The sequence below is a fragment of the Stegostoma tigrinum genome, chromosome 1, assembly GCF_030684315.1.
Source record: "Stegostoma tigrinum isolate sSteTig4 chromosome 1, sSteTig4.hap1, whole genome shotgun sequence".
In the NCBI taxonomy this organism is placed as follows: Eukaryota; Metazoa; Chordata; class Chondrichthyes; order Orectolobiformes; family Stegostomatidae; genus Stegostoma; species Stegostoma tigrinum.
The window spans coordinates 170154889-170176929 of record NC_081354.1 but is presented as its reverse complement, the minus strand read 5'-3'; the positions used below and the strand labels follow the sequence as shown (position 1 = coordinate 170176929).

Below are 22041 nucleotides of genomic sequence, written 5' to 3'. Positions count from 1 at the left end.
GGCAGGCAGTATCTATTGGGGTGCCACAGGGATTGGTCCTGGGACTCCAGCTGTGCACAAGAAATAATAATGATTTGGATGAGGGAACAAAACGTAACGTCTCAAAGTTTCCAGATGTTGGGTGGGAGGCTGAACTGTGATGAGGATGCAGAGGTCCTTGAGCATGATCTGGACAGGGTGGGTGAGTGGGCAAATCAATGGCAGATGCGGTATAATTTGGATAAATGTGAGGTTATTCACTTTGGATACAAAAACAAGAAGGTAGATTACTACCTGAATGGCTTTAAATTGGGAGAGGGGAGTGTGGAGCGGGCGTGGGTGTCCTTGTGCACTAGTTGCTGAAAGTAAGCATGCAGGTTCAGCAGAAGGTAAAGAAGGTAAACGGTACGTTGGCCTTCATTGCAAGAGGTTTCAAGTACAGGAGCAGAGAAATGTTGTGGTGAGAAAGGCCTTAGTGAGGCCACACCTAGAATATTGTATCAGTCCAATTTTGGTCTCGTTTTCTGAGGAAGGATGTTCTCGCTGTGAAGTTTGACGAGGTTGATTCTGGGGTCAGCGGGACTGATGTATGAGGAGAGATTGACTGAGTTAGGATTGGTGCTGGAGTTCACATGAATCGTGGGTGGCGAGGTTGGGGTGGGGGGGTGGGATCACATCTCATAGAGACTTATAAAATTCTGACAGGACTAGACAGAGTAGATGCAGGGAGAATGTTTCCGATGGTGGGTGTGTCCAAAACCAGGTGTCACAGTCTGAGGATTTGTGGTAGAAAGGATGGAGATGAGGAGATAATTCTTCACTCAAGGAGTGGTAACCTTGTGAAATTGATTACCACAGGAAGTAGTTGATGCCTGAACATTGAATGTATCCAAGAAGCGGCTAGATAGAGCACTTGGGGCAAATGGGGTCAAAGGTTAGGGGGAGAAAGCAGGATTGGGATATTCAGTTGGAAGAGCAGCCATATTTGCGATGAATGGTGGAACAGGTTGGAAGGGCCGTATGGCTCCTCCTGCTCCTGCTCCTGTCTTCTATGTTTCTATAAAACCAGCATGGATTTATGAAAGGCAACACATACTCATCGAATCTACTGGAGTTTCTTGAGAATGTAACTAATCAAATAGATAAGGGCGAACCAGTGAATGTCGTGTATTGGATTTTTAGAAGGCTTTTGATAAGGTCCCTTGTAAGAGTTTTGTGGGATATGTTAAGAGAGACAGGATGGGGTAATGTTAGCACTTAGTATATTACCATTACTGTCAAGCCAGAGGATCAACCTTGGTTCAATGAAGAGAGCAGGCAGACATGCCAGGAGCAGCTCCAGGCATACCTAACAATAGGGGAAAATACTCTTGACCTCATTCTTGCCAGTCTGCCAGCTGCCGATGTATCTGTTCATGACAGCATCAGGAAGAGTGACCACCAGACAGTCCTGGTGAAACAAAGTCCCTCCTTGACATTAAGAATGCCCTCCATTGTGTTACGTGGCACTATCACCGTGCTAAATGGGACAGACTTCAAACACAGCTAGCAGCTGAAGACTGGGCATCCCTGAGGCAGTGTGGGCCATCAACTGCAGCAGAATTGTACTCCAGCACAATCTGCACTGTAGCCTGGTCTATCCCCCGCTTAACCATATCATCAAGCCATAGGATCAACCATGGTTCACTTGAGATACAGGAGGGTGTGCCAGTATCTGTACCAAGCATAGCTAAAGATGAGGTGTCAACCTGATGAAATTAGAAAGTATGCATACCAAACAACACAAGCACTGATAAAGCGAGGTAAGCGATCCCACAACCTATGGACCAGGACAAAGCTCTGCAATCCTGCCACATCCAGTCATGATTGGTGATGGACAGTCAAACAATTCATTGGAAGAGGAAGCAGCACAAATATCCTTATCCTTGAATATGGGAACGCCCAGTACGCCAATGTAAAATAAAAGGCTAAAGCATATGCAATCATCTTCAGCCAAAAGTGCCAAATGGCAGATCTATCTTGGCCACCTCCAGCATTCCGCTAGCATCACATGCGCCAATTTTTAGCCAATTCAATTTACTTGACGTGATAACAAGAAATGGTTATAGACACTGGATAATGTAACCTTCCAACAATAGTACTGTAGGTTTGTGCTTTAGAACTTGGTGCACTTTTGGGCAATTAGGGAACTGCATAAGTGCTGAACTAATTAGTGATGCCCACAGCCCCTAAACAAATTTCAAAAGAAGTGTGATAAGCAGCAAGTGCAGTGGTATCAGACCAGTTTCCTTAAGATCAATCTTAGCAAAATACAGCAGGTCATAACTCATGTCTAAAGAATTGGAGGAGTCGGAGATCTTTGATATTATAGTTATTTCTGCCTGCCTTCAATAATGTCACACCTTAACAATCATTCTGAGTTCCTGGACGTTATGCATAAAATATGCATTAAAAGTGATCAAAGTGCATCAAATAAAATTTAAGCAAACTCTTAACTGTATACTGAACAATTAAATAAGAACCCTATCTTCTCATTTAAATAAATTACATCAAATTTGCATAATAAATAGGCGACACAGTGGCTCAGTGTTGCTGTCTGTCAATACCAGGGACTTGAATTCACTTCCACCCTTGGGTGACTGTCTATGCAGAGTTTGCACATTCTTCTTGTGTCTGCATGCAGTCCCTTCCACTGCCCAAAACTGCTCAGGTTAGATGGATTGGCCATGCTTGATTGCCCATAGTGTGCAGGGATGTGCAGGCTATGTGGATTAGCCATGGGAAGTGCAGGGTCACAGAGAGAGGGTATGCTCTTTGGAGGGTTGGTGTAGGCTCAGTGGGCTGAATGGCCTGCTTTCCCATACAGGATTCTATGACTGTATTCTGTGAGACAGGGTTAACGTAGGAAGGAAGTTCCTGATGACAACATAGTCAAGAACGAAACCCATTAGTAATCAGAGGACCAACTGTGCTGTGTTTAACAGATAGTTTAACAATACCTTTGTGAAATTTTAACTTAATTAGTAATACATTGAAACACATTTAAAATGACTACAATATAATGTTCAAAAGTCTTAATTGTCGTAAGATAGTACATCAATAAATGAGATCTGCATACAATTCTGAAATTTAAGGTAGAGCAATCTCTTTATTCAAGCCTACAGAATTTTGACTTTGGCTTTGAACTAAAGCAGAATTGTGGACAAGCACACAGCTGAATTTTCTCATTTTGGTCAAGTGCCAATTCTGGTGAGTTTCATAAAGGGTTTCCTCCATGAGCTCTGGTGACTGACCGCACACAATTCTTCACTGCTCATCTCATTGATTATGCGTCACACTCTGCCATCATGCAGTCTTGATTTGATTTGATTTTTTGTTGTCACATGTACCTATGTACAGTGAAAAATTGTGTTTTGCGAGCCCTACGAGCAGATCATAGCAAACAAGGGCATACAAATCACAGGATGCTTAGGCATACGAGGTTACGACTGCACAGGAGGTGTACAAAAGCAAGATCAACTTTAGATTTGGAATTAGGTCATCTATTCACTAGAGGTAGAAGTACTGACTGGTACCAGGAAAGTCTGACATTCTAGTCCTGGATGTCTTCTGTAAAGACATTTGTGCACCAGTTCAAATGCTGTAAGCCAGGAACTGCTCTTACAGTCTGTTGCAATACATTTGGAACAGCCATGTCTGAGAGAGGCAAATTTGCACTCTGCCTTGCTGATGGTCTCGGGGGCCCTGATGGCAGTGGTGGTAGAGAGGTGAGGGGTCCATCCTATTTCTCCTGAACTGTCAGAGGAGATGACAGCATCAAACCCTGACAGCTTATTCTGAAGTAGCCACTCAGGTCATTGTGGTATCTGCAATCTGGAGGAATACACAGAAATGCCACAAGAAGGTAGTTCACCTTCTGAGCTCCACAAGGTTAAGTAAGTGCAACCATCTTTTCTGCTACATAACACTTCCACTGACTTTGATGCAGCACACAGCTTGTACTAAGGCTCCTGCTCTACCACTGATTGTTGCTTGCATAATATTCCCTCAGTTGTTCCGTTTACCCCATTACCCCATTTACCACTAAGACAGATGGCGGGTAGATGACTTTCATCTATTCAAACTGTGTAAAAAGAATATACTCGAATTAATGGGAGAGGATTGAGACCATTCATGTGGGAATACCAAAATCTCTGTCCGGGCGTTCAATTAAGATTCATTGCTTTGTGCTGCACTGCTCGCCTATTACCATCTCTGTGAATGTACTCTTCAGAAAAAGACACAAGAATGATCGTACAGAATACTCTTCTTTAACACCGTGTGACTTAACTACACAGTTAGAAAAAGGTTTCACTGATGTATTATATCATTGTTGAATGTGGGAACATTTGGTGTTGTGAAACCTGCAAATTTTTAACATTGACCTTTTTTGAACAACAGGAAAAGCATGAAAGAAAACAAAATGGCATTTGCTTTTTACACTAAGCAGATACTGCTTACATTTGGAACAACAGCAGTTCCACAGTCAATGAATGATGTCTTTACCCACCTCAGATCAATTGGAAATAGGTGTCATTTTAAGTCTTGTCTGGCTTGTCGAGCCTGATGCTGCTCCAGTCTGTCATGGTCATGATTGTATGTTCAGTCTTCTTCCTAGGAATACTTCTGCTCTTCCAGCTTTCCAGTGTCAATCACATCTCCCCTTTGCCTGATTCAGTAGTGCAGAGCACTTCGTGCTAGGCAAAATGGTGCCTCAGTGGTTTGAACTGCTGCCACATTGTGCCAGGGGTCAGGGTTCTATTCTCGCTCAGGCAATTGTCTGTGTGGAGTTTGCACATTCTGCCCGTGTCTGTGTGGGTTTTCTCCGGGTGCTCCGGTTTCCTCCGACAGTTCAAAGATGTGCAGGCTAGGTGGATTAGCCATGCTAAATTGCCCATAGTGTTCAGGGATGTGTATATTAGGTGGGTTTGGGGCATGGGTCGATGTGGGATGCTCCAAGGCTCACTGTGGACTTGTTGGGCCAAAGGGCCTGTTTCCACACTGTAGGGATTCTATGGATTAAGTAACACACACAGTCTGGATTATACTGCAAGACATTCCTATATTTATCCTGCTCTTGGAACCTTACTTTCAGGAGGCATCTTGTGATGTTGCTGGGACTGGAGGCTTTGAGCTATAGGGAGAGGCTGAATAGCCGAAGGCGTTTTTTCCCGTGGAACATCGGAGACTGAGGGGTGACTTATAGAGGTTTACAGAATCATGAGGGGCACGGATAAGATGAATAGCCGAAGTCTTTTTCCTAGGATAAGGGAGTTCAAAATTAAAGGACATAGGTTTAAGGTGAGGAGGAAACATTTAAAAAGGATCTGAGGGGTAACTTTTCCATGCAGAGTGTGGTGCGTAAATAAAATGATTTATAGAGAATCCCAACAGTATGGAAACAGGCCACTCAGCCCAATAAGTCAGCACCAACTCTCTTAAGAGTACCCCACCCAGACTCCCTCTGCTGCCCTGTCCCTGTAACCCTGCACCCGCCATGGCTAATCCATCTGACCTACACACCCCTGGCTATTATGGACAATTTAGCACAGCCTATCCACCTGACTAGTACATCTCTGGACTGTGGGAGGAAACTGAGGCACCTGAACGAAACCCACGCATACAGGGAGAATGTGAAAACTACATGCAGACAGTAACCCGAAGCTGGAATTGAACCCGGGTCCCTGGCGGGAGTGCTACCCACTGAGCTACAGTGCCATCGTATAGAATAGAACGAGATGCCAGAGGAAGTGGAGGAGGTGGGTACAGTTACAACTTTAAAAGCATTGGCCATATAAATAGGAATGGTTTAGACGGATTTGGGCTAAATGCAGGCAAATGGGACTAGGTCAAATTAAGATGTCTGGTCGGTGCAGATGAATTGGTCTGAGGGCTTGTTTCTGTGTTGCATAACTCTGTACTCTACAATGGCCCTAAATGAAGAATGGACGGCTTTGTATCTACACTATCTGCCTCAATCATGGGATTGTATAACCCTTATCTCCCAACAGCCATAGTTGTAAGCAGTGTGGCCCTTGAAATGCAGCAGGCATCTGAGAGTTGTCAAAGATATAGGAATCGTGGCAGCTTCGAGGGTATCCGGTACAAACTTCTAAGACACCACCACTATTAATGCAAGTTCCCCTCCAAGCCACTCATCATTCTGACTGTTTCTTCATTGTTGCTGGGTCAAATCCTGGAATTTACTCCTGAAGGGCATTATGGGTCAACGTACAGATGTGGACTGCAGCAGTTCAAGAAGACAGCTCACCACCATCTTCTCAAGAGCACCTTGGGGCAGGCAATAAAAAAAAGTTGGCCAGCCAGTGATGCCGATGTCCCACAACTGAATTAAACATTCACTCCTTCCTCCATTGATCACCAGTAGCAGTGATGTGCACCATTGACGATGCGTTGACAATTTCAAGGCTTTTTTGACAGCACCTTCCATACCCATGATCTCTATCATCTAAAAGCACAAACCAGCTATATGATAATACCCTTCCAAGCTACTCACCATCCAGATTTTGAAATATTATCACTGTGCTTAATTGTTGCTGGGCCAAAATCCTCAGACTCATTCATTTACTACTTTGCAGATGTGCATACAACAAATGAATTGCAGTGATTCAAGAAGCCAGCTCTTCACCACTTCAAGGACAACTAGGAATGGGCAATTAATGTAGGTCCTTTGCAGTGATGCCACATCCCATGAATGAATTTTAAAGTGTAGTGTCTAGTGTTCCCCCACCAATATCCTTCAAGAAACACCACACTTTTTTTAAGACCATGTCCTGACATAATTTAGTATGAGAGGAAAGCAACCCCACACCTTCGCCTGAGACAATGGGAACTGCAGATGCTGGAGAATCCAAGATAATAAAGTGTGAAGCTGGATGAACACAGCTCCTTGGCCTGTCTCCGCTCCACCTATCTTCTCCTCTATCCATCTTCAATCTGCCTCCCCCTCTCTCCCTATTTATTTCAGAATCCTCTTCCCATCCCCCTTTTCTGATGAATGGTCTAGGCCCGAAACGTCAGCTTTTGTGTTCCTAAGATGCTGCTGTGTTCATCCAGCTCCACGCTTTGTTATCCCACACCTTGGTATGTGTTTGGAAATTGTCAACCACAGGTAACACTTTAAAGATCCCTGTGATAACTTCTTCTTAGAGAAAAACGACATGGCCAGGCTTGCTTGTGACCAATATTTCTAATCTACATCATTGATCAATGCATCGATGCACATTGCGAATTTGTGAATGCAGCTGTCTCAAATCTCAAACCTCAGTGTATTTGATTAAAATTATTACCCTATGTAGGATGTCACACTGCTCACAAGTGGTACCCGTGCCCCCACATACATCAAAACAAACTTACTTCAGGAAGGCAATAGTGATGTAGGCCTGTGTTTGAATCCACAATGGCAGATGGGGTAGTTGGCATTCAAAAAATAATCTTTAGTTAAAAACCTAATTATCGCAGGAAATGATTCTTGATTGTCAAAAAAGTCTCATTTAATAATGCCCTTTAGAGAAAGAGATCTGTCTTCCTTATCTGGTATAGCCTACATGTATCTCCAGACCCACAGCAATTAATGGGCTCTTAAATTGCCCATTGAAGCAAATTAGCAAACCACTCAGTTTTATAAAACTGTTAAAAAAGTCTCAAATAAACAAAGCTAGAGCCCGGACCCCAACTTAGGACCAGAAAGAAAAACGGCAATCTCAACCCTGTTAACACCTGTTAGACTCTTCCTTCCTGATATCTGTGGGAAATTTCCAAGATGAGGAGAGCAATAAGCTGAAATTGTCTTATTCACGGCATCATATCTTACAGCCATACTCCAAACAATATCATCATCTACCCTGTCCTCCGACCAGCAGGTCAAATATAGCAGAGATGACTGCACAGTGATATATAGTCAAGAGAAAGAGTTGCCATGGAAGTCCTTCACATTGACCCTGGATCCCATGTTATCCCATGGCATCAGTTAAAACATGATAAAGGCCCTACAAGCAGAATTTAGGGAGTTAGGAGGCAAGTTAAAAAGTAGGACCTCAGAGATAGTAATTTCAGGATTGCTACCAATGCCACGTGTTAGAGTAGAAATGAAATAATAGACATGATAAATGAGTGGCTTGAGAGATGGTGCAGGAGGGAGGGGTTCAGATTTTTGGGACATTAGGACCGATTCTGGTGGAGGTAGGACTAGAACAAATCGGATGGTTTACACCTGGGCAGGACTGAAACCAATATCCTAGGAGCTACTTTTGCTAACACTGTTGGGGAGGGTTTAAACTAATGTGGCAGGATGGGAACCAAATGAAGATATCGTAACTAAAGCCTGTAAGAAACTAGGTAATGAAGTCAGTGTGACTAAGGGGAAGAGTAGGCAGAGAGCAGATGATGAATGCAAAGGGACAGGTGGTCTGAGGTGCATTTGTTTTAATGCGAGAAGTGTAGTAAGTAAGGCAGATGAACTTAGGGCTTGGATTTGTACCTGGGAGTATGATGTTATTGCTATTACTGAGACGTGGTTGAAGTTTCAGTAGGAGATGACTTGGGGAATAGTGATCACAATTCCGTAAGTTTTAGAATACTGATGGACAAAGATACATGAATGGAAGAGGGAGCAAAGGGATACAGATCCTTGGAAAATAGGCGACAGGTTTAGATTGAGGATCTCGATCGGTGCAGGCTTGGAGAGCCAAAGGGCCTGTTCATGTGCTGTAATTTTCTTTGATCTTTGTTCTTTGAAACCTCCTGTTGATAACCCACCAAAGTGTGCCAACTGATCACTTCAGGGGAGCAAAATGTAAATTGTTTGGTGACTTCAATGTCCAATCACAAGTAGCTCAGTAGCACAACAACTTCCCATCTGGCCCAGCACTAATGGATGTAGCTGTTCAGTTGAGTCTGTGGAAAGTGGTAAAGGAACCAAAAAGAGTGCAAAGTGTATTCAGATCAGCCACTGCAGATGCATTTGTTCATGATAGTATCGGTAAGAGTGGCTACCACACAGTCCTCAATGGAGATGAAATCTGGTCTTCAGATTGAGAATACCCTCAATTGTGTTGTATGGCACTACCATTATGCTGAATGGGATAGATTTCAAACAAATCTAATAACTCAAGACTGGGCATACATGCAGCGCTGTGTGCCATTCATCCTAGCGGAATTGTACTCTCTCAGATTTGCAACCTTAGGACCTCGTATATTCCCCACCTATCCATTGTCATAAAGCCAGGAAATCATCCCTAGCCCAATGTAGGGTGAAGGAGTGCGTGCCAGGAGCCAGCACTCTAAAAAGGAGGTGTGATCTGGTGAAGCTGCAGTGCAGGAAAATGTTCATACAAGCAACGTAAGTAGCAAATGAAAGTTAGGAACTAAGCAATTCCACAATGAACACATCAGATTTCAGCTCTGCAATTTTGCCACATTCAGTCATCAATGATGGTGGACAGCCAAACTGCTAACAGGAGGAAAAGGCACAAATTCTTGTATCCTCAGTGATGGAGGAGCCCAGAACATCAGCACAAGAGATAAGTTTGAAGCATTTGCAAAAATATTCAGCCAGAAGTGCTGTGTGGATGATTCTTTTTGACTTCCTTAATATCGCATATGTTAATTTTCAGACAAGTCCGTGCTGCCCATGTGATATCAAGAAACAACTAAGACACTGGATATTGAAAAATCCAAGGGCCCTGACTGCATTCTGGCAATAACAGTGAAGGCATGCTTCAGAACTTGCTGTAGTCCAGCCAAGCTGTCCCAGCACAGCCCCATTGGCACTTAACTGCACAGTGTGGAAAATTGCCCATATATGTCCTCTACACAGAAAAAAAGTATGAATCCAACCTGGTTTGTTAGTGCCTGCCAGTCTCCTCTTGATCATCTCGGAACTCATGGGACAGTAGATTCTTTGGAAATAACCAGCTCACTGACACTCATTTTGGTTCTATCAAGGGCACTCAGCTCTTGGCCTCATTAAAGCCTTGGTTTGAACATAAGCACTTAGAAGTGGAATTAGCCATTCAGCCTAAGTCTGATCCTCCATTTAGTGATATCACAACTAACCTGGTAATGTTCAACTCCACTTTCCTATCTTTTCCCTGTCACCCTTGATTTCCTTACTGTCCATCTCAGCCTCAAATATATTTAATGACCCAGCCTCAAAAACCACTTCCCATCTGGCCCAGCACTAATGGATGTAGCTGTTCAGTTGAGTCTGATTTACAAAGTGGTTACAAGAGCAGCTCAGAGACTCAGAATTCTGCAATGACTAGCTCACCTCCTGACTTCTGAAAACCTGTCCACCAAAAAGCACAAGTCAGGAATATGATGGAATACTCTCGACTTGCCTGGAGGAGTGCAGCTCCCGCAACACTCAAGAAGGTTGACATCATCCAAGTCAAATCACCCTCTTGAATGGCGTCCAATCCACAAACATCAACTCCCTGCATCACTATAGTAGCAGAAATTCACAAAGGCTGTGTCGACAGCACCTTTTCAACCCATGTCTACCTTCTGCCTGCATTCACCTATCACCATCCCTCCTACCTTCCCACAGCTCCATCCACCCATTTATTCCCCAGCTCCCTTACCCCTCCCTTGACCTGATGAAGGTTGTAAATCTGAAGCGTCTACTCCCCTGATGCTGCCTATCCTGTTGCCCAGCTCCACTCTGTATTGACCACTTCCAAGGCCCCCCCGAAACCAGTTCACAATCCTGACTTGGACATGAAGGAACCGGTAGCACCAGCACTGAGTCCATGATCATGCAAAACCAACTCCACCGGGTTGACCACATGCTTAATATGCCTGAATTGAATACTAATGCAAATAATCTTCGCCCAAGTTGAGAAAGGCACTTAAATGAGAGGAGGATAAAGGAAGGGCTTCAAAGACTCCTTGCAGGCATACTTAAAGAAGTGTAGTAGAGACGTCAAGACCTTGTGGAAGTTTATAAAATCATGAGGGGCATTGATATGTTGAATAGCAAAGGTTATTTTTCTCTCCTGGGTAGCAGAGTCCAAAACTAGAGGTCATAGGTTTAAGGTGAGAGGGAGAAGATTTAAAAGGGATCTTAGGAACAACATTTTCACCCAGAGGATTGTATATATATGGAATGAGCTGCCAGAGGAAGGGGTGGAGGCTGGTATAATTACAACGTTTAAAAGGCATCAGGATGTGTATATGAAAAGGAAGAGTTCAGACTGATATGGGCCAAATGCTGGCAGATAGTTCCAGATTAATTTAGGATATCTGGTCAGCATGGGCGAGTTGGACTGAAAAATCTCTTTCCGTGTTGTAAATCTCGATGACTTTGTGACCTGGTAGAAGGGTCTTCGTGCTCAGCATAAAACTGACTTGGAGGAGCCTCATGTGTGAATGGATACGATTCTTTGAGAACACCTGTCAGCAAGAGGAATTTTGGAGAAAGAACCTGAAAAGGGAATTCCAGTGATCTCTTGGCCAAGGACCAATTCCATTCCCCCTGCATCCCTTTTTGGAAGCTGCTGTTGAGAATTTTTGTTGAATTTCTGCAGTGCATTTTGTAGATAGCACATACTGCTGCTGCGCATTGGTGGCAGAGGGAATGAATATTTGCGGATATGGCGTCAATCAAATAGGCTGCTTTGTTCTGGATGGTATCAACTTTTTAAGTATTGTTCGAGCTGCACCTATCTAGGAAAGTAGAAATTATTCCATCACACTCCTGACTTGAGCCTTGTGGATGGTGGACTGCTTTGGGGAGTCAGGAGGTGAGTTACTTGTTGCAGTATTCCTAGCCTCTGACCTGCTGTTGAGGCCACTGTATTTATATGACCCCAGTTGAGTTTGTGATCAGTGGTAACAGCCTAGATGTTAATACTGGGCACTTCTGTAATGATAATGCATTGGATTTCAAGCGCTGGTTGTTAGATGTTTGAGGATGAACTAGCAAATAACATAAAAATAAGTAATGAGTTGTTTCAAAAATATCAAAAGGGGTGGCCAAACAGAAATCAGATCACGTAGAAAATGAGGCTGGGGCAATTATAGTGGCACGTTGGAAAATGCCACAAGGCTTCAGTGTATACCTTGCATTGGTCTTATATTAAAAGACACCAATAATATTCCTAAAGTTGTAAATAATCAATGGACTGAAGTGGTAGTGTAACAAAATAAAGAGAATAACTATCAGTAGCAAAATTCATGAGGCTAAAGGCTGATAAGTCCCTTGGACCTGATAGGTAAAATTATAGGATTTTAAAGGAAGAAGCTACAGAGAAAGTGGATGCACTGATAGTAATCTTCCAGGATCCCTTGGATTCTAGGTAAGATGCACTGAACTGGGCATCCTTATTCAGAAAGAAGACATTAAATAGGTACTGTTGACCAGTTCACTTAACATCTGTCACTGGGAATATGTTAGCGTCTGTTGTAAAGGATGCAATAGTAGAATATTGTGAAATACATAGTATAATCAAGCAGTATCAACATGACTGTATGAGAAGAAATCGTGCCTGATGAATTTATTGGAGTTCTCTGAGAATGTAGCAAGTGGGATAAGTGGAAAGGGAAAACAGTAGATGTAATATATTTGACTTTTCAAAAGGCATGCAGAATATACTGCTCATGAGCCCAGAGTGTTGAAGGTGGTATATTAGCATGGAAGACAGAATTAGGAGTAGGATGCTTTTATGGGATGGTAACCTGTTACTAGTGGAGTGCCACGAATTAGTGCTGGGGCCATAATTGTTTATGATACATATTGATGGCTTGTTAGGGATGGAATTCCAGGATTTTGACCCAGCGACAGTGAAGAAATGAGATATTTCCAAGTTAGGGTCATAAGCAACTCGGAGGGGAATCTGCAGGTGGTGGTGTTCCCATGCATCTGCTGCCCTTGGCCTCTAGGTGGAAGTGGTTGTAGGTTTGGAAGGTGTTATCTAAGGATGTTTGGTGAATTTCTACAATGAATCTTGTGAAGGTGCAATCTGTGTACCCATGGTGCTTCTGAACTTGGTGGTGGATTGACTGAGTATCTGTGGATGTGGTGCTAATCAGTAGGCTGTCTATTGCTCAGTTTGCAGATGATTCCTGAAATAGGGTTAGATTGGAAGACAAGTGGTAAGGATGACACAGTTTGCAGCAGGATATTGCCAGATTGAGTGAGTGGGTGCAAATTTGGCAGATGGAATATAATCTAGAAAAATGAGAGGTAAGGCACTTTGGCTGAAAGAATAGAAGAGCTGAATATTATTTAATTTTCTTTATTATTCATGTAACGTAGCCTGTTGTGCTTCTTGATTTTAATTGATACATTGATTGTCACTTCCATTGGGAGGAACAATGGCAACAAATACATGGGAACACTACCTGCATATTCCCCTGCAAGCCGCTCATGATCCTAACTTGGAAATATATTGCCGTTCCTTCATTGTCACTGGTTCAAAATCCTGGAATTACCTCCTTAAGGGCACTGACGGTCAACCTCTTTTAAATGGACTGCAGCGGTTTAAGAAGACAGCTCGCTACCATCTTCTCAAAAAACCAGGGACAGGCAACAAAAAAATAGTTGACTAGCCAGCGAGTGAATAAAGAAAACACCCAAAACTTCATTGGTATTCATGTGCATGTTGAGCATATAATTCCCCAAGTGATCACCTATTTCATTGACTGCTTTGGCTGTTCAACATTTCTTGAATAATTTGACAGCAGCCTCCATTCTGATTCTATCACAGACTTCTAATATCCACTCTCAATGGACTGCTAACAATCTGTATGCTGCTTTCCTTGATGAATATCTTCTCTCATCCAACGTCAGTCATTCCACTTTTTTCTTGTTTTCTTCTTGAAGGATTTGTTTAGAGAGACCGTCAATAGTTGATCAAAGCTGTTTAAGTCACTGGGAATCACTGCAGTATCATTCATTTGCAATCTTACTAAGGAGTAGTATTGATTTGAATGTAAGATTATCCATTTGCTGTTTACCCAATCAGAAGCTCCAAACATTCTTTAGCCATATTTTCAAGCCATCTACATCCATCCATTCCTTATCATGAATGTAAAAAACTACTTCTTTTGGGAATTGCCATATTGGAAATTTTTTTTACATTTTGGCAGTCACCATTGTTTTAAGTTTTATTCCATTGGCATGCACAGCAGCATAACCGAAGCTGTGCTCGTTAACATTCATTCATGAGAGTTTCATCTGTGTTCTCAATACAAACCATTCTCTTTCCATCTTTTTTTGATGTTTAATTGTAAAGCTCTGAAGTGTGAATAACCTGTCATCAAGTTCTGCTGGGATATGCCTGAACATCTTGGTTTTCTTGTCACAGTGCAGTTATTTTTCTACCTTTGTACGAGACTTAGCTTCTTTTCCTTGTACCATTGGAATAAATTGATTGCAACAATTCAAAAAGGCAGTTCACCATCAGTTTCTCGACCATACCTTGGGATGGGTAATAAAAGCTGACCCAATTTTCTTGCTTGTATGAAGGTAAAGATTTGAATAGATCCTTCAGAAACTGAGTTCACATTGTTCATTTTCATTGACATATTTTACTGCTTGATCTTCCAACTACATCCATATGTTAAGTATTCTTCTGTTTACACATTACTTCAACATTTGCTCAGGGTATGTGAAGAGCTTTCTCCAATCTGTGTTCTTCTCATATTCTAATACCTCGTAGCTGCTGAGCAACTATTTGTCTGCTGTGTAATCTCAGTCATTTTACGTTTGAACTGAGCTGCATATCCAGCATTCTTACTCTTTACTAGTGCGTACCATTGAAGTGACATGCACAAACACAAGTTGCTGAACAGTTGCCTTCAATGGTATGCTATTCTCTGATTGCATCAAGTCCATTTGCTCTAGAATCAGTTTGACTCCAGTGATGAGTTTGAATTTTCTGGTTTAAGGTCAGAATTCAACAAATACGTGAGTTGTATGAGAAAATGAATGAGTTTTTTTGGCCAAAAGGCAAGGATCCAGTTTGAAAGTAGGTTGGCTGTTATATAAATATTTATGGTATTTTAGTTCACCTAAAGCTTGTATATCCCAAGGCCCAGCAGCTTTGTTTGCAATTCTGAATTTGTCATTTTAAAAGTACAAACGTATTTTTTTCAACAGAATGCTATATGTTTAATTCCAATATCCTTTGATTATTTCGATAATTTAAATTTTATTTTATATAGAGCTCCAGAGTATGCCACTGCTTGCCAGGTCTCCAAGCACCAATCGGAAGTATCCGCCACTATCTATTGAGAAATTGGAAGAGGAAGCTAATCGACGAATGGCAGATGACAACAAACTTTTCAGAGAAGAATTTAATGCAAGTTTCTCTAGTTTGATTTATTATGGCTGCTACACCCTAAGTTTCATTCACTGTTTTCCTGTGATCTGAGAGTATGTCACATTATCCTACCTCATGCCTGTCTTCCTGTCTTAAGACATTGACATGGTTGAATAGATTATTCTTTTCCGGTGCCCGTCTTCCATTGTGTAGCTTAGTGGAACATTCATAACCTAGCTTGATTCTTATTGAATCATGCCTTGAAATAGTTTTTTGGAGTCCCACTTTCAGGAAGCTATGGACTTGAACACCAAAATCCTTCTGTACATCAATGCTGTTTAGGTTCCTGCCATTATAACTGTACATTTTTCCTTTACATTTGATCTCCCAAAGTGCAGCACCTCACACTTACCCAGATTAAACTCCATCTGCCATTTCTCCGCCCACGTCTGCAACTGATCTATAGTCCACTGTGTCCTTTTGACTACCTTCTACGCCATCCACAACCCCATTGATCATTGTAATCAGCTGCACACACACTAACCCACCCATCTACTTTTTCATACAAGTGAGTTATATGTATTCAGAAACAACAGAGGTCCCAGTAAGGATCCTTACCAATACCAAAAATCGTGAACCTCCAGACAGAAAAATATCTTCCTACCACTATCTTTTGACTTCTGTGGGCAAGCCAATTCTGAATCCAAGCGGTCAAGTCAAAGTGGATGCCATGCATCTTAATCTTCAGGATGAGCCGACTATGAGTGACCTTTTCGACGCCTTACTAAAATCCGTGTAGACAAAATCTACTGCTCTACCCTCATTGATCACTGTCGTCACCTGCTCAAAAAAATCAATCAGTTTAATAAAACGTGGCCTACTCTGTGCAAAACCATGCTGACTTTCCATAATTCTGTCATACTTGTTCAAATGTGCATAAATCCTATCCCTAAAAATTCTCTCCAGTAGCTTCCCAACCACCGATGTGAAACTCACTGCTCTAAAGTATCCTGGATTATCTCTTCTGAATAGAGGAACAACATTAGCTACTTACCAGTCTTCCAGATGTCTCCAGTGGCTAGCGAGGATACAAAGATCTTGGCCGAGGCCCCAGCAATCTCCTCTTCTGCCCTTCTCAATAACCTGCGTAAATATCATCAGGGATAGTAGGAACTGCAGGTACTGGAGAATCTGAGATAGCAATGTGTAGAGCTGGATGACCACAGCGGGCCAAGCAGCATCAGAGGAGCAGGAAAGCTGACGTTTTGGGCCTAGACCCTTGAAAAGACCGTTTTCTGAAGAAGGGTCTAGACCCAAAACGTCAGCTTTCCTGCTCCTCTAATGCTGCTTGGCCCACTGTGTTCATCTAGCTCTACACCTTGTTATCTCAAATATCATCGGGCCCTGGGGACCTAACCACCTTAATGCTCTTCAAGAGACCTAACACCAGTTCTTTATTGATCTCAAAATGCCCTAGGATATTAGTATAGATTAGATTAGATTCCCTACAGTGTGGAAACAGGCCCTACAGCCCAACAAGTCCACACCGCCCCTTGATATATCCCACCCAGACCCATCCCCCTACAACCCACACATCCCTGAATACTACGGGCAATTTAGCATGGCCAATCCACCTAGCCTGCACGTTTTTGGACTGTGGGAGGAAACTGGAGCACCCGGAGGAAACCCACGCAGACAGGGGGAGAATATGCAGACTCCCCACAGACAGTCACCCCAGGCTGGAATCGAACCCAGGTCCCTGGTGCTATGAGGCTGCAGTGCCATCCGCTGAGCCACCGTGCCGCTGTATGCTCTCACTATTCTCACTATCCCACATATCCTGCTCCTGGGTGAATACAATGCAAAGAATTCATTTAGGACCTTGCCCATATCCGCTGCCTCCAAGCACAAGTACTTTCCTTTTTCCCTACCTTCACCCTAGTTATCCTCTTGTTTTATTGTTTGACAACCCCTTCAGCTCTGGGATCATTATTGTAAATCTCCTTTGGACCACCCCAATGCCGGCTCATCCTTCATTAGGTATGGAGCCTAAACCACTCATGATATTCCAAATGTGGTCTGAGCAGAGCCTATATAGCCTTAGTACATTTCTTCTCTTGTATTCTGGCCCTTTTGAAATATTGCACCTGCATTCCTAATTGCTAACTGAATTTTGTGCTTAAGATCTTTGAAGTCTTTCCCATTTAGAAAATAGTCTGTGCCTCTATTCTTCTACTGAAGTACATTACTTCACACGCTTTCCCACATTATATTCAGTCTGCTGCTCCTTTGCCCACTCTCCTAGTTTTTCCAAGACCTTCTGAAGCCTTATTGCTTCCTCAAATTACCTATTCCTCCGCCTATCTTTGTGTCATCTGCAAACTTTGCAAGAGTGTCCTCAGTTCTTTTGTCCAGATCATTAAAATGTAATATGAGTAGTTGGGGTCCCAACACCTGCCCCTGCAGAACTCAGCTAAGCACCGGCTACCATCCTGAAAAAGACCCCTTTCTCTTGAATTTGTTTTCTACCAATCAGTGAATATTCTATCCATGCCAGTACCTTGCCCTTACCATAAGTTATTATCTTGTGAGGCATCTTGTCAGAGGCCTTCTGGTAATCCAGATAGATCCCATCCACTGACTCTCCTTTGTCTAATTTGATCAGTTTCCTCCTCAAAGAATTCTATCAGATCTGTCGGGCATGACCTCCCCTCGACAAAGTCCTGCTGCCTCAGCCTTGTATTACCATGCAATTGCAAGTATTCCACAATCTCCTCCTTAATAATGGACTCTAAAATCCAGTGGTGGCTCAGTGGTTAGCACTGCTGCCTCTTATCTCCAGAAACCTGGGTTTGATTACACCCTCAGGCAACTGTCTGTGTGGAGTTTGCACGTTCTCCCCATGTCTGCATGAGTTTTCTCTGGGTGCTCCGGTTTCCTACCACAGTCCAAAGATGTGCAGGCCAAGTGGATTGGTCATGCTAAATTGTCTGTAGTGTTCAGTGATGCGTAGATTTGGGGTATGGGTCAGTGTGGACTTGTTGTGCTGAAGGGCCTGTTTCCACACTGTAAGGATTCAATTCGACCGAGGTCAGGCTACCCCTACCTATAGATTCCTGTCTTCTGCCTCCCTCACTTCTTAGACAGGGTGTTTTCAGTCTTCGGGGAACCTCCCTGTCTCCAGTAGTGGTTGAAAGATCACAATCAATCCAATCTTGTTAGCTATTTCCTCCAGAAATCTAAGGTGTAGTTCATCTGATCCAGGTGATTAATCCACTTGAAGATCTTACAGCTTCCCCAGCACCTTCTCCTTAGTGATGGCCACACTTTTACCTTTGCCCCTTAACTGTCTTGAAGTTCCACTACGCTGCTGGTGTCTTCCATGGTGAAAACTGATGCAGTGTCTTCCTGAGATGACTGTACAAAATAATGTGCTGTACCGTAATAGGAAATTATGAAATTAGATCTTCAGTAGGCTTTGTTTTTAAAATGTCAGTTGTACACCTGTTATATTTGTGACTTCCAAAAGACTGAGCCAATAAGTGACATCAGTTCAATTTGGAAAGCAAATTATTATCAAAGATCTTTTTGCTGGTGGAATTAATTATGTATTAAAATCTACTGTAGTTCATAAATTGAAGGTTAACATTATAACAATTCCAGCAAGTTTACTTGTACAGTAGTAGGAAAATAGGATGTCACACCATGAGGCCATACTCAAGTTATGTATAATACAGCCTCATGACAGCAATCCATAGATAAGTGCCATTTAGTACTTTATCATCCCGACCTTTTGTCTATCCGTATACTTTTCAAATGGTCAGTGTTTTTGGTCGAATAAGATTAGTTGTATTGTGCAGCAGCTCAACTATTTCCTGTGCTGAATGTTTCCTGTTCTAATATATTCAAATTAATCTTCCATGTAGTGCAGTGTAAAGGGAATACATTGTTGCTTGCAGAGATAATGGGAACTGCAGATGCTGGATAATCCGAGATAACAAAGCGTGGAGCTGGATGAACACGACAGGCCAAGCAGTATCTTAGGAGCACAAATCCTGCCTTCTGCTGATCTGTCCCTGAGCCTGCTGGATCAGTAGTGGCTAAAGTTATAATGTGAAAAGTATTGATTTATGCTGTCTTCAACGTGTGCCCTTGTCCATCAACATTTTGACTATTTAGAGTTCTGATTTTCAATTAGGGTGTATTTCAGGTAGAAATTCTAAATTGCCAGAGGAAAACTTCATTGTGTTAAGAGGAAGTCTTGCTGGTGTAAACTGGAACCAAAGGCTGACTGAAAAATGTGTAACTGAGCATCTGTTCTTACGAAATGTCACTAGACCCAAAACATTATTTCCTCATAGATGCTGTAAGACCTGTTGAGTTTCTACAGCAATTTCTGTTTTTGTTTCAGATTTCTAAAATCTGCTATTCTTTGTTTTATTTTCTTATTATGTTTCTGTATCAACCTAAGTTCTCTGGTGTTTAGAAAAATTAGAGTTATCAAACTGAGTGTACAAGATTTTGAAGTGACTTGACAAGCTACCTTGAGTTGAGAAACTAGGATAATGGGATGCGTTTTCAGGGTTTTTAAATTTAGCTCCAGGATGTGCCTATCTCTGGCTGGCCAACATTCATTGGCCATTCCTAGTTGCCCTTGAGAAGACGGTAATGAGCTGCCTTCTTGAACTGCCGCAGTCCATTTGCTGTAGATTGATTGCAGTGATTAGAACCAGGTGAATCTTGCTGACTACAGGATTCTTGATTAGGTTGTTAACCTGGACAAATCAGGAAGTGCAGGAGATTTAGACTGCCCTCAGTTCAGGGGACTGGACTGAACTGGCTGACCGACCGACCGACCACAGCCACAGCCAGTGCACCATGTGCAAGTAAATAATGGCTAATTTGGTGACTGGATACCAGCCTTTGTGCAGTTATTTCATTGACCTACAATGCGTATCGGGAGGGAATTCTAAGATTTTGACCCAGTGAAGGAATATCGAAGTCAGGATATTGAGTGGGTTTGCGAGGAATTTGCAGGTAGTTGTATCCCCATGTATATGGTCCCTTTGTCTTTCTAGGTGAAAGTGGTTGAGTTTGAAAAATGCTAAGGATCTGTGGTGAGTTTTTGAAGTGTGTCTTGTAGATACTACTGCTACTGAACGTGGAGGGAATGGAATCTTGCGAATGTGATGCCAGTCTAGCGGATTGACTTGTTCTGGATGGTGTCAAGCTTCTTGAGTGTTGCAGGAGCTGCACTGGTCCAAGCAACTGGGGAGTATTCTGTTATGCTCCTGACCTGTCCCTTGTTGTTGGTGGACAGACTTTGGGAAGTCCAGACGTGAGTTACTCACCATAGTATTCCAAGCCTCTGACCTGCTGTTGTAGCCACTGTGTTTATGTGGTGAGTCCAGTTGAGTTCCTGGCCAAGAGCAACCCCAATGATGTTGGTAATGGGGGATTCAGTGATGGTAATACCGCTGAATGTCAGGGGGCTGTGGTTAATTGTCTCTCATTGGTGATAGTTATTGTGTGGCGCGAATCTTACTTGCCACATGTCAGCCCAAGCCTGGATATTGTCCAAACCTGTTGCATCTGAACATAGACTGGTTCACTACCTGATCATTCACAAATGGTGTTGAGCATTGTGCAATCATTGGTGAATGTCCCTGACGTTATGATGGGTAGAAGGTCATTGATGAAGCAGCGGTTTTCACCTAGGACACTGTTCTTCAGGAATGTCTCTGGTGCTGAGGTGACTGACCTTCTCCAACACAAATATCTTCCAATCTGCCAGATGTGACTCCAACCAGTGGAGAGTTTGCTCCTGATACTTATTGATTCCATTTTTTGCTAGAGTTTCATGATGCCACACACAGTGGAATATGGCCATTATGTCAAAGGCTGGCACTCTCACCTCCCCTCTGGACTTTAGCTTGTTTGAACCAAGGCGGTAATGAGGTCAGGGGTTGACAAGCCCAAGCAGTACCAAAACTGGGTGTCAGTGAACAGGTGCTTCTTAACAGCACTGTTGATGACACCTGTCATCACTTTGCTGATGATCAAGAGTAGGTGGGGGCATTAATTGACTGGGTTGGATTGGATTTGTCTTCTTTTTGTGCACTGGACATACCTGAGAAATTTTCCACATTGTTAGGTAGATGCGAGTGTTTTAACGAGTGTGGCTCATGGAGCAGCAAATTCTGGTGCACAAGATTTTGGGACCGTTGCCAGAATGTTGTCAGGGCACATTATCTTTACAGTATTTAGTGCGTCCAACTGTTTCTTGCTATCATATGGAATGGAATGAATTGAATTGAATTGAATTGAATTCAAAAACAAATTGCTGGAAAGAGGTCTGACAGCATCTGTGGGGAGAAATCAAGTTAATGTTTCAGGTTCAGTGACCCTTCTTCAGAACTGATGGTAGCTAGGAATAATTTGATTTTTATGCAGAAGATAGGATGAAGGGAGGGGGTAAGGAGTAAATGATAGGTGGGGATAGAGTCCAAAGAGAGAGAGAGAAGCACGGTTGGACAGACAAAGGAGTGGATGATGGTCACCCTGGAGAATGAATGTCTGTTAATGGGGACTATTGGTGGCTAACAATGGGTACTGTGCAGTAACAGACCATGTGATAATGAGGCCTAAAAACAGGAACAAAAACTAAGTTGTTGGAAAAGCTCAGCAGGTCTGGTAGCTTCTGTGAAGGAGAACACAGTTAACGTTTTGTGTCCGG

The 22041-nt window shown here is 42.7% G+C and overlaps 1 protein-coding gene across 6 annotated transcripts in view; it reads left to right on the top strand.

The window, feature by feature from the left end:
• ptpra (protein tyrosine phosphatase receptor type A) overlaps positions 1 to 22041 on the top strand; it is a 323613-nt gene that overhangs the window by 185645 nt on the left and 115927 nt on the right. For all 6 annotated transcript variants that reach the window (XM_048534484.2, XM_048534448.2, XM_048534458.2 and 3 more), the window contains one exon: positions 15208 to 15344. In XM_048534484.2, coding sequence (XP_048390441.1) covers positions 15208 to 15344 — 137 coding nt within the window. The remainder of the gene's footprint in view (positions 1 to 15207; positions 15345 to 22041) is intronic.